Consider the following 13,802-nt stretch of genomic DNA (forward strand, 5'->3'; position numbering starts at 1 on the left):
CCAAGTTTTCACCAGGACTGTTTGACTATTCTTTAAAGATCACCCGACACCCCGGACTGATCTCAGATGACTGAGCGCAGTAGCACACCTGTAATATGTGCGCTTTAACTGGTACAGTTTGGAATATAAAGGAATATTACACCATGTAACCTAATCTTACCAAGTCTCACGTGCTTTGCGAGCGTGATACCGGGTACATAGTAGTCCAGCGGTCCCCAACCTTTTTTGCGCCAGTTTAATGTCAGACAATATTTCCACAGACCGGCCTTTAATGTGTCGCGGATAAATACAACAACATAAACTGAGCAAAAATGACCACGACAAAAACCGTATTTTGTAAATATAACAATAAAGGCGAATTCACTGTGTAATTGTGTAACTTTATTAGCAGCGTCCACCTGAAATGTGCCAACAACACTGACAGTAACATCCTCCTCTCTGCCCCTTAATGCTCTCTGGTCGCTATGGTAACGGGTAAATATTTCTTTCAAAATAAGACACAACTACAACGCGGGAAAAGACCCGGGGAAGCAGAAAAACCCTGAAAACCATAAATTTCACACTAGAGGTGGGAATCACCATACATCCCACGATACGATATTATCACAATACTTAACGCACGATACGATATTATTGCAATTTTTAAAAATATTTTGCGATATTCAGATTCTGTACATAAAGGTAAACTTTATCAATATTCATTTTCTCTAATATCAAAGTCTCACACTCAGTCTTTCTCTCATTTCAGTTTGATTGTTGACAAACTGAACGGTTTGTATTACAGTCTAGTCCAACTTAACTGAATCAACCATCTGGTACAATTATAGCTATTCTGAACTATGCAGTTTATGAAAACTATGCAGCCCCTTCAGCAACTGAAGAATTTGAAAGTAAATTAAAACAAAATATAATTTTACATTAAATAAAAAAGTTTTAAACTTAATTAAAATAAAACATGTCTTAAATTAAAATAAGTAAACTGTCATGTTTATTGCTGCCATAAAACAAGTTAAACACATTTGGACAGTGAAGGAATGTCAGGATTCTTGCTCAGAAAAAGGATCAACATGCTCTGAAGTCAGAGCACAAAAACCTTTTTGTAACAAAGTATCGATTTCTGCTGTCCCTGTATCGATACATTATTAGCAAACAAAATATCACCATGCTACACAGTATCCATTTTCCCCCCACCCCTATTTCACACCCGAGCCTCAACTCTCGTGGACCAGTACCAGGCGACTCACGGCCCTGCACCGGTCCACGGCCCGGGGGTTGGGGACCGCTGTAGTAGAGGACTCGCATTTCTTTTGAGAAATGTCCCCAAAGTGTTTCTAGATGCTTTCCCAGCAGCAGCAGTTCTGGTTTTATATACATTTGTAATTTTTTGATAGACAAAGCTTTTTTTAAGTTAAGATATATTCTTACATGTAAAGATTTGCTGCTTTTCTTTGTTTTCGTTGCAACCTTGTGCCATAAAGAAGCAAAAATGACTCAATTCTGACTAATTTACCCTTCAAAGAGTCTTCTTGTCACCTTCACTGCTGTCCTTTTAAAGAGCGCTTCCTGAACGCCATATGTGAATATAACAAAAATAAAAACGTGTTCTTCTCTAGCTGTGCATAGCGCTCGATGAGCGGCTCTGGCCTCACGCAGCTGGTCGTGCCAAGCTTAGAAGTGATGCTCGCCTGGCACGTTGTCATAGACTGGACTCGACTGGAGCTGTGTGCTGCAGTAACAAAAGCACATTCAGGCCGGGACAATGGGGAGCTGACAGCCCGGGTTGTGTTTATCACTCTGCTTTTTCTTTCGCTGCTTTCCTCCTGTTTATTGTGTTTGCCGTCTCTCCGCTTCTCTCTCCTGGTCTCGGTCGTCGAAGGCCTGTGCATACGTTCACCAGGCAGCGCGTTTGTCACTGTAAGAGAAAAGCTGTGCACAGTGTTGCTTCGTCATTAAACACAGGGTGTAATTCTGTCACGGTAGTGACAGCGATCTGATTGTTGGGTTCAGGCTCTGCTTTAGCACACTTTTGTTGACTCATTTGCTTGGTGGGCAGCAATTTGTGGGTGCTGAGGTAGTTGTCTATAATTGTAGCAATCATGTTTTCTTATAATAGACCAGCAATGAATCACCAAGAGGATTTTGTATGTCTGGTAAGATCACAGTCTCATGTGGACAATTGATCCAATCTTTCAGCTTCAAGAAGCAGCCCGACTGTCTGTTTTTGTTTTTGTGATCAGTCACTTTAATGAGTTTGTTTAAAGGAAACGCTCATTGCAAATTGCCAGAGATTAAGCCAGCATGCTGAAATACTAATGCCCATACGTTTTCCATTTGCATGATGCAAGAGCAGCAAATCCTAATAGTCCTGAAGCTAAGGCGGCCCAGCAGCCGAGCACGTCATTTGCTTGAATGTTTATTATTAGACTCATAAAGTTAAAGCAGTCAAATAAATAATTCTTCAACCTTTAAAATGATGCAAATATTATAGAAAATAAACAGTTGTTTTATTTCAGAAAAAAATAGGAGACCGTGAATATATTGTTGTCATAGACTGTATCGTGCAAAGGTTTGTGGTCATTTAGTCATCTCATTATTCTTGTTATCCTTACTGTAAAACAGCAAATCTCCGTCTGTCTCTCTGTTTGTTTCTTTGTCCACAATCTCCTCCGACACAATCAGGATTTGAGCTACAAACTTGGCGCTTGGGTACATTTTCTGGGCCCGTTATCCACGCAAACAGTGACGTTGCGACAGCTCCCTACCATTTATGCCAGCACTTTGGGTGTGAGCACTCACTCTGCGTGATAATTCACCAAGGAAAACCTCCACATCAGAGCTGCTGTAGGACAGAAGAAGAGAAGTGAGAAGCAAAGTTGTTCTGTCAGAAAGTTTTTAGCGACATGTTCCTCTTTAGAATCTGTGAAACTCTCAGCACTGATATTTGTTTTTGGATTTTTGCATTATGCCATTTTAATTTCACAACATCGTCTCGTTTATATCGACAAAAGCTGAATGATGCATCTTATAACATCATCGTGTTATAATGTGATATCTGTTGCATTCATACAACGCCTTGAATTGAATTTCATGGTTTGCAGCATCAACAGGCCCAGCAGTACTGCAGCATGCTACAGTAAAACTAACCAGAAATGTTATAAATGAAACTCTCGTTTACAGAGACTCTTTAACATAATCCAAGTTTATCGTGTTTATATTAGGGCTGCCACGATTAGTCGACTAGTCACGATTACGTCGACTATCAAAATCGTCGACGACTAATTTAATAGTCGACGCGTCGTTTGAAGCTTTGTAAGATCACAAAAGACGCAGGAATAAGTAGTAGGATTTAAGAGTGTAATAACGGACTGAAACAGAAGATGGCAGCACTGCATGTACAAGGATGCCAGCTGCCGTTAAACCCCGAAGAAGAAGAAGAAGAAGAAGCTGTGTCCCAGAATTCATAGCGCAGCCCAGCTCAGTTTCCAACAATGGCAGCAGCTAGTTAGTTTTTATATTACTCTTATTATTCTTTCTGGGTCACAAAATAAATGTTTAACATATTTTCAGGCGAGAATGTAGCTGTGTAAACCTCAAATATCTGCTCAGTTTATCAAGACACCACATATTTTCAAAAGCGCTCCGACGTTTTCGGAGACGTCTGTTAGCCACTAGCTCGATAGCTAGCCGGGGGCTAGGCTAACTAGAGCCGTGAGAACACCGGACTCCCGGCTAATCGTTTTCAAACCCACCGCCGTCTGTCACTACTCAGGTTAAACATATATAAGTCACTTAGATAACGTAAAAATGTTATTGTTTGGCTTTTTTCAATATTTTATTTGTTCCTGAGTAAATCGGTTTGGCTGAGATTAAAGTTATAGTTTTTACACAGCTGAATAAACGTCAAGCAGACAGCTGATTATCAGAAGTGTGAGATGCTCCAGAATTTACTCCGGTGTCCTGTTATATTTTAGATAGCAAGGAGTTTATTAAACTTCACCGAAACAATCTGCAAATTTCATTAAAATTTAATAAACTATCATCTTGTCTTTATTTTTAGTTAGCACATACCTTAAACACTTTAAGCTGTAAGCTAATGGTAGTTATATAAGAGCAGATGCATGCTGCCATTAGCTGTATGTCCAATAGATGATGACCTGATTAGTCGACTAATCGCAAAAATAATTGGTGACTAGTCGACTATCAAAATAATCGTTTGTGGCAGCCCTAGTTTATATCATAACTGATCATTGGAAACAGCCTTTTTTGTCAGGTTAGCACAGCTGAAAACTGTTAAACTGCTAATCAAAGAGTGAATGCATTTGTATAGCTGAGTATCGTAGCAGCTTTCTGGGTCTCTCCTGTCTCATTGCAGTTTTAAAACAGGAGCCACTCCTTTCACAGAGCCTGAAAAGAGAGAGAATTCACTGTCCATCAATCAAGAGAAGTGTGTCAGTGTCTCTGCTGTGATAAATGGACACCTGTACCTGTGAGAACCATTGTTCTTGTCTGTAAAAGTAGTAGTACTATTGTTAAAAATTTCCCAAATTATTATTTCTCAGAGCAATTTGTTTTAAGCTGAAACCTACAAAAGCAAATGCACCAGACAATTTCAACCGTTTTTAGTGTTAAAAGATCAAAGTGCTCATGTTAAATAAAAATGTCCCTCTGTAACTGTGTATCCATTAGAAATGAGAAATTCCTTTGATCAGTAATTGTTCTGCCTCTGGATGTCACAGAGCTGTCCTGGTTGACACTCCTCTGTAACATTGTAACAACAAAAAGGAGGATCTGAGCGTGTGCTCACATTCCTCAGCCTCCCCTTTAAGGTCTTTGCCAGGGTGCTGGAGAAGAGATTCCTTCAATCCAGGGGGGATACTGCACTTTTCACGTGGTTGTGCGAGACCGGACCAACTCTTTGTCCACTCGAAGATTTGGTGGGCAGAATTTCGAGGCACAGCCAGCAAGCAGAGGGTTTCTGCTTCGGTGGCCTTGGGATGACCTCTCTACATTTTGCTGATGATTTATCAGACAGAGACCTCCAGCTAGCACTGGGGCAGTTTGCAGCCAAGTGTGAGGTGTTGGTGATGAAATTTAGAAGCTCCGAGTCTGAAACCGTGGTTCTCAGCTGCAGAAAGGCGGCGTGAAAAGGCGGCGTGCCCATCGCAGGTGCAAAAGTTTAAGTATCTTGGGTTCTTGTTTGTGGATGGATCATAGATGGTTTGGTGTGATTCAGCAGTGATGGACTCTGCTGAAGAGGTAGCTAAGTGTAAAAGCAAAGTGGTCAATTTATATGTCAACCTCACAGAGTAGAGCTGCTAAAGTCTGCGTTTCTCTGCTTAGGCTACTGCTCACATGGCCCATAGTTAAAGAGTTGTTTCTTCGGTGCTTATATAACATGTAGTCCCATTTCACGTGTCATTCTGTTAGCAATGATGCAGAAAGTAAGTGGGGGAAAAAAAAACAATCCAAAGTCTGAATATTTTGTAATGAAACTCTATTTTACAGGTCAGTGCACACAGGTTTGATATGATGGAAGGAAACATCCACACTGATGTCTTGCTCTAAATTACTGTCCTCAGTAGTGAGTCATCCCATTGGCCGATGTGGCAGAGCAGCGCTGGAGGCTGTTGGTGGCGGTGACACAAAATGATCTCTCCTCCACACTTCACCAAGTCAGGTTTAAAACTGATAGTGAAGGACAGCAGAGCTGCTCCGCAGTGCAGCAGACGCCGGTCGCTTCATCAGCTCGGTCCGCCCGCCCTCTCTCACGCGGCGTCTCACAGCTGCACTTGGGTAACAGCAGGAAGTCTGACTGCTGTTTCTGGCAAATGAATTCACGCATTTGTTCATTAGAAATAATTCTGGTGATTATTTTTGAGACAACGTTTTCCTGTCATTCCCATTTCGTCCAGTTTAAAAGCCGGTGTTATTAAGTCTTGTCAGCATTCATAGATTATAATGGTTTCTGTTTCTGATTGTACAACTCGTTTGGTGTTAATAGATGATGAAAAGCATCATTTTGAAGCCTTTACTGATTGTTTGCTTCCTTCCCGTCCTTCAGCTGTTCAAAGGTTTATTCACCGATCCGACTCTGCGCTGTGGCTCGTTTGTTTTATCTTCTAGTCACACTTTGCCTACGTGTTAGCAGGGCATCTTTATTTCACGCGCAACTGTGTCATTACATTTAACCCAGTTCCATTTTTATTTAGCTTTTTGAGCCAGATGAGGATGCCGGTGTCTGAAAGCGCGAGGACACACGTGGGGACTCGTTCCTCTGTCCTCTCAAGCAAAGGAAGGAGAAAGGCAGGTGGAGGTGGTGAGGAGGCGGGAGTTTGGGTTGACCTTCCCTTACCCTCCTTCCCTCCTCCCTCCCGTCAGAGCCGTCTGCTAGTAGAGCCATCGCTGGCAAAAGCGAAGGAAAGGAAATAAAACCTGAAATGCTTAGCATGGGCGGAGAGGATGCATCATTTATATCCTGCTGGAATGAAATGAACTGTGGGTAGTTCTTGTTTCTGTATGAGACCTTATTTCATTCCTTCCCATCTGCTTTTTTAAAGGCCTAATTTTTCATGGCAGCCGTCTGCGTGTTGTCAGGCAGTGTGAGGGTGGCAGAAGACGAGGTTAGAGTGTTTTTAATTGATAAGGCTGCATTTCCTCCCCGTGTGGCTCTTAAAGATATATTTTCCTCCTCGTTTTTAGTTTTAGTTGCGTTGCCTGTGTTGCCGTTCTGCATCTGCTCGTCTTCGGCCTGCAGTGCCAACGCCAAAAATAAGGGTTGATCGGGTGTAGAAAACAGAATTACCTGATGCCGATGAAAGGCCGTTTGAAGTTCTGCCAAAAAAACATTTCTAAAAATAATTTCATCGCATGTTTCTCAGAAAAAGGCATGTAAACGGTTTCAGTGCGTTTTTAATTGGTGGATAATCCGTCCAATTTTCAGAGTAAATATTTGTTAATTTATATGTTATTATACTTGATAAATATTCGAAAAAGTACGAGTTCAGGACGTCTCGGGATGTTCTACTACATGTGCCTCTTAGTTCAGACACGTTTCTCTGCATTAAAAATGCATTAAAATATTCAAAAGCCATACATGCTATGTTAACCTCCTGGGATCTGGCGTCCACTTTTTGGGTCATTTAGACCAAAATACTCAATTTTGCTCTACAAGTAGGGCTGCCACAATTAGTCGACTAGTCACGATTACGTCGACTATCAAAATTGTCAACGACTGATTTAATAGTCGACGCGTCGTTTGAAGCTTTGTAAGATCACAAAAGACGCAGGAATAAGTAGTAGGATTTAAGAGTGTAATAACGGACTGAAACAGAAGATGGCAGCACTGCATGTACAAGGATGCCAGCTGCCGTTAAACCCCGAAGAAGAAGAAGCTGTCCCAGAATCCATAGCGCAGCCCAGCTCAGTTTCCAACAATGGCGGCAGCTAGTTAGTTTTAATATTACTCTTATTATTCTGGGTCACAAAATAAACGATTAACATATTTTCAGGCGAGAATGTAGCTGTGTAAACCTCAAATATCTGCTCAGTTTATCAAGACACCACATATTTTCAAAAGCGCTCCGACGTTTTCGGAGACGTCTGTTACCCACTAGCTCGATAGCTAGCCGTCTGATTTGGGCCCCAATCAGCCCAAATATCAAAGAGAAATTAAAACTGCTGCTGTGGAAGAGTTCAGGTCTCAGGAGGTTAAACTACCTTCATTGTGTTGCTTAACAGGACGACTTTTTTACCAAAGAGCAGGACGAGATTGAAGGTATCTGAGAACATGAGCACCGTTGCCTATTTCTGAATTTTGCCACATATTTTGGTGCAATCCTCCAAGATAATAAAACACTAACACAAATAAATAGAAAATATTGGATGCAGCAGATCGTGATATTGCTGTTAGTTTGGTTTGATTATTGCAGATCCAGCGGTTTAATATTTAACCTAATATCACCTTGGCATCAGTCACCAAACATTCATATTCTACAAAGTTCGTTGACGGAAAAAAACTTTAGTGTTTCACACTATGAGAAAATTTGTATCACAATATTTTTTAAGACGGTTGCTTCATAAAGTCGAAGGAGGTTAGAATTAACATGATTTCTGCATAATTGAGCTTTTATAAATCTATAAGGACTGTGTGGAATATAACGCACTTTAATGCCAACATTAAAAATAAAATAAAACCACATGATTGTGAGACATATGACTATAAAGTTGCTTCTTTTGTTGCTCTTGTTTTAAACAGAAAACATTTGGCCCATTGGTGTTAATGTTTCCACAGCAGAGCAGAACTTCACATGGACACGTCCCTCTGTTGTCAGGAAAAACATCCCTTGGATTTTCCTCGCCTCGTTCCCCTCGGCGTTTGTGGACGAGATACCAGAGTCTGATTTTATAAAGCCGGGAAACTTGCAGACAGCAGACACAGCTCCCGTCTTTGTCACAAGTTTCTTTGATCCGTCTCTGGTCTCCTGTCGATCAGTTTGCTCAGCTGTTGACAGACTGTTGTGCTACCTGACATTACCCAGCATGCTTTTCATTAGTGAAATTTTATAAACGTGCAATGACTCTTATATATTTCTATATGATTTTTAGGTTTAGAACCATTATTGAGGAGGGTGCACAGTTGTACCTCCGCTCACTGTACTCTACAGTCCTACTAGTATCCAGTAATATAAGTCACTCGAGAGGCCACAGAGGACATTTTGCCTTCTTACTGGTATGGTCAGGTAAAGCTAAAGTTTAGGCCCCGCCCACAGTGGACACAAGACTGGTCAGTGAATTTTTTGCAAGCTGTGAATAGTTGACGAGTGGTTGCTGGAGGTTGCTCGCAGGGACTAGTGTGAAATCATTTGTATACGGTGCTGCACTGGAAACCTTGCGATTGCTTTGGTTGCCAGCAGACTCCTGGAGTTGCCTGTATTTTGCACGGAAGATGCTGACGTGTTTGCAGACACTCGTAATCTACTCGCTATTCTGCATTGAAACTGCGAAAAGTGCGACGCCAACCAGAAACGGTGTCTGCTCACCTTCACAATAAAAGTTTGATATGTGTGGACAGCTTTTACTGTGAAGGCAAACAGTCTCTGTTTCTGGTTCTTTCTTACTTTCTCCAAGCTTCACTACAGTCTGGAGAGTAACAGGCAAGTGTTTGTACAAGTCGGCAACTTTCAATCACAAGTAGGGCTGCCACGATTAGTCGACTAGTCACGATGATAGTCGACGACTAATTTAATAGTCGACGCGTCGTTTGAAGCTTTGAAGATCCCAAAAGACAGGAATAAGTAGTAGGATTTAAGAGTGTAATAACGGACTGAAACAGAAGATGGCAGCACTGCATGTACAAGGATGCCAGCTGCGTTAAACCCCAAAGAAGAAGAAGCTGTGTCCCAGAATTCATAGCGCAGCCCAGCTCAGTTTACAACAATTGCGGCAGCTAGTTAGTTTTAATGTTACTCTTATTATTCTTTCTGGGTCACAAAATAAACGTTTAACATATTTTCAGGCGAGAATGTAGCTGTGTAAACCTCAAATATCTGCTCAGTTTATCAAGACACCACATATTTTCAAAAGCGCTCCGACGTTTTCGGTGACGTCTGTTACCCACTAGCTCGATAGCTAGCCGGGGGCTAGGCTAACTAGAGCCGTGAGAACACCGGACTGCCGGCAAATCGTTTTCAAACCCACCGCTGTCTTTCACTACTGAAACATGATATATAAGTCACTTAGATAACTTAAAATGTTTGGCTTTTTTCAGTATTTTATTTGTTCCTGAGTAAATCGGTTTGGCTGAGATTAAAGTTATAGTTTTTACACAGCTGAATAAACATCAAGCAGACAGCTGATTATCAGAAGTGTGAGATGCTCGAGAATTTACTCCGGTGTCCTGTTATATTTTAGATAGCAAGGAGTTTATTAAACTTCACCGAAACAATCTGCAAATTTCATTAAAATTTAATAAACTATCATCTTGTCTTTATTTTTAGTTAGCACAGACCTTAAACACTTAAAGCTGTAAGCTAATGATAGTTATATAAGAGCAGATGCTGCTGGTGCAATAAGCTGTACGTTTTATGTCCAATGGATGATGATCTGATTAGTCGACTAATCGCAAAAATAATCTGTGACTAGTCGTCTATCAAAATAATCGTTTGTGGCAGCCCTAATCACAAGGGTGGGTCCGGTGGTGCTGCACCCTGCTCAACACGACGTATTCAGTAGATGTGATCAATGAAACTTTATCGATATGTCATAAGAAAGTGTGAGGCGTGTGTCTCACACCCACACTGTGACATTACAGCAACTCATGTTTCCAAATGTCAAGCGTTTAATCGGTGCACAACACGTTTCAGCATGTTCGCTGCTTGTGTGAGCAGTCAGTAGATGTCACACATGGCAGGACCAAAAACTGCGCCCACATTTATTTCCTGAATAAAAAATGATCTGGAGTTTGAGGAATCAGGGTCACAGAGTGTCCCACTTCTTCTCAGGGCTCTGTTTGCCCCAGAGCTGATTTCAGCTCGTTTAGTTGGAACCAGGCGGAGAATGCTGGATGTCAGCTACTTCTATACATGCCAGCTCCATGGGTATGGTGCACACCTCTCGGTGTCTTTGTGCCTCTGCTTTGTGCTGCGTCAGGACTGTGAGGATTAGAGCTAAAAGTATATGTAATTAACTCAGATCTACGAGCAGGTTTCGGTGTCTTTGTGACGCGTCTGTTTTTATCTGGTGTGCTCCCTTTGCCCCCTTTTCTGCTTGCCTAAAAACCGTCTGGTGCTCTGGTCAGATCTTTGTCCCGCTGCACGGCTGGAAATCTGCTCAGGCAGGATTTATTAGTAGTGGGTTAAAACCTGTAAAATATTCTGACAATGATAGGATAGCGTTTTATAAATATCGAGGTTGGCCAATGATAATCATTTGAGGTCCTGACAGGAAGTTGTTGGTTTTTTTATTAAATAAATTGATTGATGTGTTGGTGTATGACCTCCACCGCTGACTCCGCCCATATTAAAGGCCAAAGATGATGAATCTTACGGTGGCAACGCTGCAGTATTCAGTCATTAATCATCTTCAGGAGTTTTGTTTGGTTTGTTTTCCACACTGTACAGCAGATATGAAAATATTGGCAAAGTGTAGCTTCGCTGGAAATCAATCAATACACTAACCATTGATATTCGTCGTGTAGCTGCTGCTCCACAGGATTTCCATCCCTCCTGTGGGCTCTCCTCCTCTGCCCAACACAGAGCTGTCTGCAGGCCTCCAGTCCTGCTGCTGAGCTAATTACTGAGGTGTGTGTGTGTGTGTGCGCACTCTAGGGCTTGCTGTGTTGATTTGTGTATGTGAGGCTGTTGTCTTATGCCAGGTCACCAGGACTGAGCTGAATCTGTGCCAATAGAAGGAGAGGGCTGTTGCGCACACACACACACACACACACACACACACACACACACACACACACACACACACACACACACACACACACACACACACACACACACCTCAAACGCACACAGTCAGCAGAATAACCGATAACAGGAACCCTGCGTGAGCCCTGGGGAATCTCTTGCCCCATTATGGATTCTCTTGCAAAGGGCAGGATGAGATGCTTTGTGTACACGTTTCATTAAAGTGTTTGTGTTTCTTTGATATAATTGTGTATGCAGGGGCTTAAAAGGTGCACGTTGCTCTGCTACTGCAGTGCACTTCCTCCTGCCACCGGCAAATTAAAAATAAACCTCTCGTGAAGACGGTGGACGCACGACAAGTTGTATTTAAGCTCTGAGGCGATGGGGTCACATGTTGTTCTGATGTCGTGCGATCTTTGATTTTCCTGTTCGGCCGCTCGCACAGACGTGCGTTGGCATGTTTCACAGGGCTTGTGTGTCAGTAATAAATTGTAATAAACTGTTGCAATGTTGAGCAGATAAGCTGTTTGCTGCATGCATGTTCAAACCTAAATGCAGCAGTAGCTGTGATGCGATGAAGTGCAGCACATGCACTTCTTTTTTTCTTATTTCCGTGGAGGCTACCTTGGTCTCTTCTGCCTCGTTCACTCCATCGATCGCTCTCTCTCTCCTCCCCTGTTCTTTCCTCCCCCATCTCTCCCGTGTCACCCCTCCTCCCTCCTCCCTTCATTCTCTGAATTTATCCTTTGAAGTCATTTGTGAATCTCTGCTCTCCCTCAGGAGTTCCCTTCCTACGCTCAAAGTGTCTCAAGAGTTTCTACAAAGCTGGACTTTGTTGAAATCGTTTACATGCGTTCTGCTGACACTTTGATCGTTTGTCACAGGGCAGAGGAGAAGTTTTGACATTTACACATGTTATAGAGTTACAAAGCGTCCTTTGGGTCATTTTCTTCTCCAGCATGTGGAGAAAAGGTGGAGAGAATCTAGACATCACACTTTTCTCTAATGCGGCTCTACCTCTTTCTTACAGATTGCTGTGACGTTCTGAGTGAAGATGGCGTTATTTCAGAACAACTTCTGGGTGAGTGTCTTGAAAACATCTTTAAATGGAGTAACGCTGCAGGGCACGTGCAAAGATCTCTAACTGAACGTGGTCACCTGTTGTAGCTGGATCACAGCTATGACTTCCCCAGCTTCTCATTCATATTCTCCACAGACAGTTGTGCCTCTCTGTGCATCAGGTACAAACAGGAAGTGCTTGTTACCAATAGATACCAGTCTTTTATTTAGATCTCAGCTTTCAAGCAGTCTCATTTAAATTCTGCTTCTAGGCAGAGATGATGGTGATGAATGGCTTTTAACTCGCAATTATTATGTTAAGACTTTATTTATTTAGAATAACTCTGTGTTCGTGGCAGATGTTGTTGATGGGTTGTTGATATTTAATTTAAAAAACACATTTTTCTGGTGAATGTCAGAGATGGCAAGTTGAATGACTCTCCCTGTCACTTCTTTTCATCTATTCTGCATTTCCTTTTATTTTTGGCTGGTTTATAAAAATAAAATAAAAGCTTTTCAAACCCACTTTAAAAAAAAAGTAGCTATAAATATGTTTATCCCAGTCCTGGCGATTTATCTGTTGGTAATCAAAATCCAAAATCTTTGGTGGGAACTTGAATATTTTTATATGCAAAAAAAAATGCTGCAAAAGGAAAAGTCCAGTTATGTTATTTCCCTTCAGTCGTCACATTTTACCCGTATCTGTCTTTGCACAGAAATTAACGTGCAGGCGAAGAGCTTAAGCCTAATTTACCGTCCCGCAAATGCGTCTGTGGACACGTCTCTCTTCAGATAACAAGCGGCAAAAGTCGCCCACAGACATGCTCCCGTGCAGTCCTCCAAAATCTAGGTCTTGTGTCTGTTTGCGAACACAAAAACTCAAACGCTTCATTTAACAGATTCCCCGAGCCGGCGTCAGGTGTTTACAGCGTCTCGCCTTGTGTGTTCACCACCACTAACTATACATCATGTCATGAATCATCCTCTAATATGACATGTAAGAGGAAAAAAACAGGGTAATTAAAAGCCTGACAGCGAAAGGATTTATAAGCTCGGATCAGATCACACTCGATTTTGCAAGTATTAAAAAACTAGTATGACTAATTAAGGCATTAATTGGCTTAATTTCTCCGTGAATAATGGCCTCATTAGTCGTCTTACACCAATGTACAAAGCACAGGAGTGAAACTCTCCCACATGCCTCTGTGTCAGCTGACAGCTTTTTCCTTCTCTTTGTCCTCCTCTTTATTCTGTCCCAGCCTACCTAGCACATCTATTTCAGGTGTGCCCTAGTTTTTGGCCTAACAGACAGAAAAGTTTTGCACATTG

The 13,802-nt window shown here is 41.9% G+C and overlaps 1 protein-coding gene across 4 annotated transcripts in view; it reads left to right on the forward strand.

Moving 5' to 3' along the window:
* The window catches only part of fcho1 (FCH and mu domain containing endocytic adaptor 1), a 75,513-nt gene that overhangs the window by 6,903 nt on the left and 54,808 nt on the right, over positions 1 to 13,802 (forward strand). For all 4 annotated transcript variants that reach the window (XM_085138540.1, XM_085138539.1, XM_085138543.1 and 1 more), the window contains exon 2: positions 12,445 to 12,495. In XM_085138540.1, the coding sequence (XP_084994666.1) occupies positions 12,469 to 12,495 (27 nt within the window). In that variant the 5' untranslated portion in view covers positions 12,445 to 12,468. The remainder of the gene's footprint in view (positions 1 to 12,444; positions 12,496 to 13,802) is intronic.

This window comes from Neolamprologus multifasciatus, chromosome 17, assembly GCF_963576455.1.
Source record: "Neolamprologus multifasciatus chromosome 17, fNeoMul1.2, whole genome shotgun sequence".
In the NCBI taxonomy this organism is placed as follows: Eukaryota; Metazoa; Chordata; class Actinopteri; order Cichliformes; family Cichlidae; genus Neolamprologus; species Neolamprologus multifasciatus.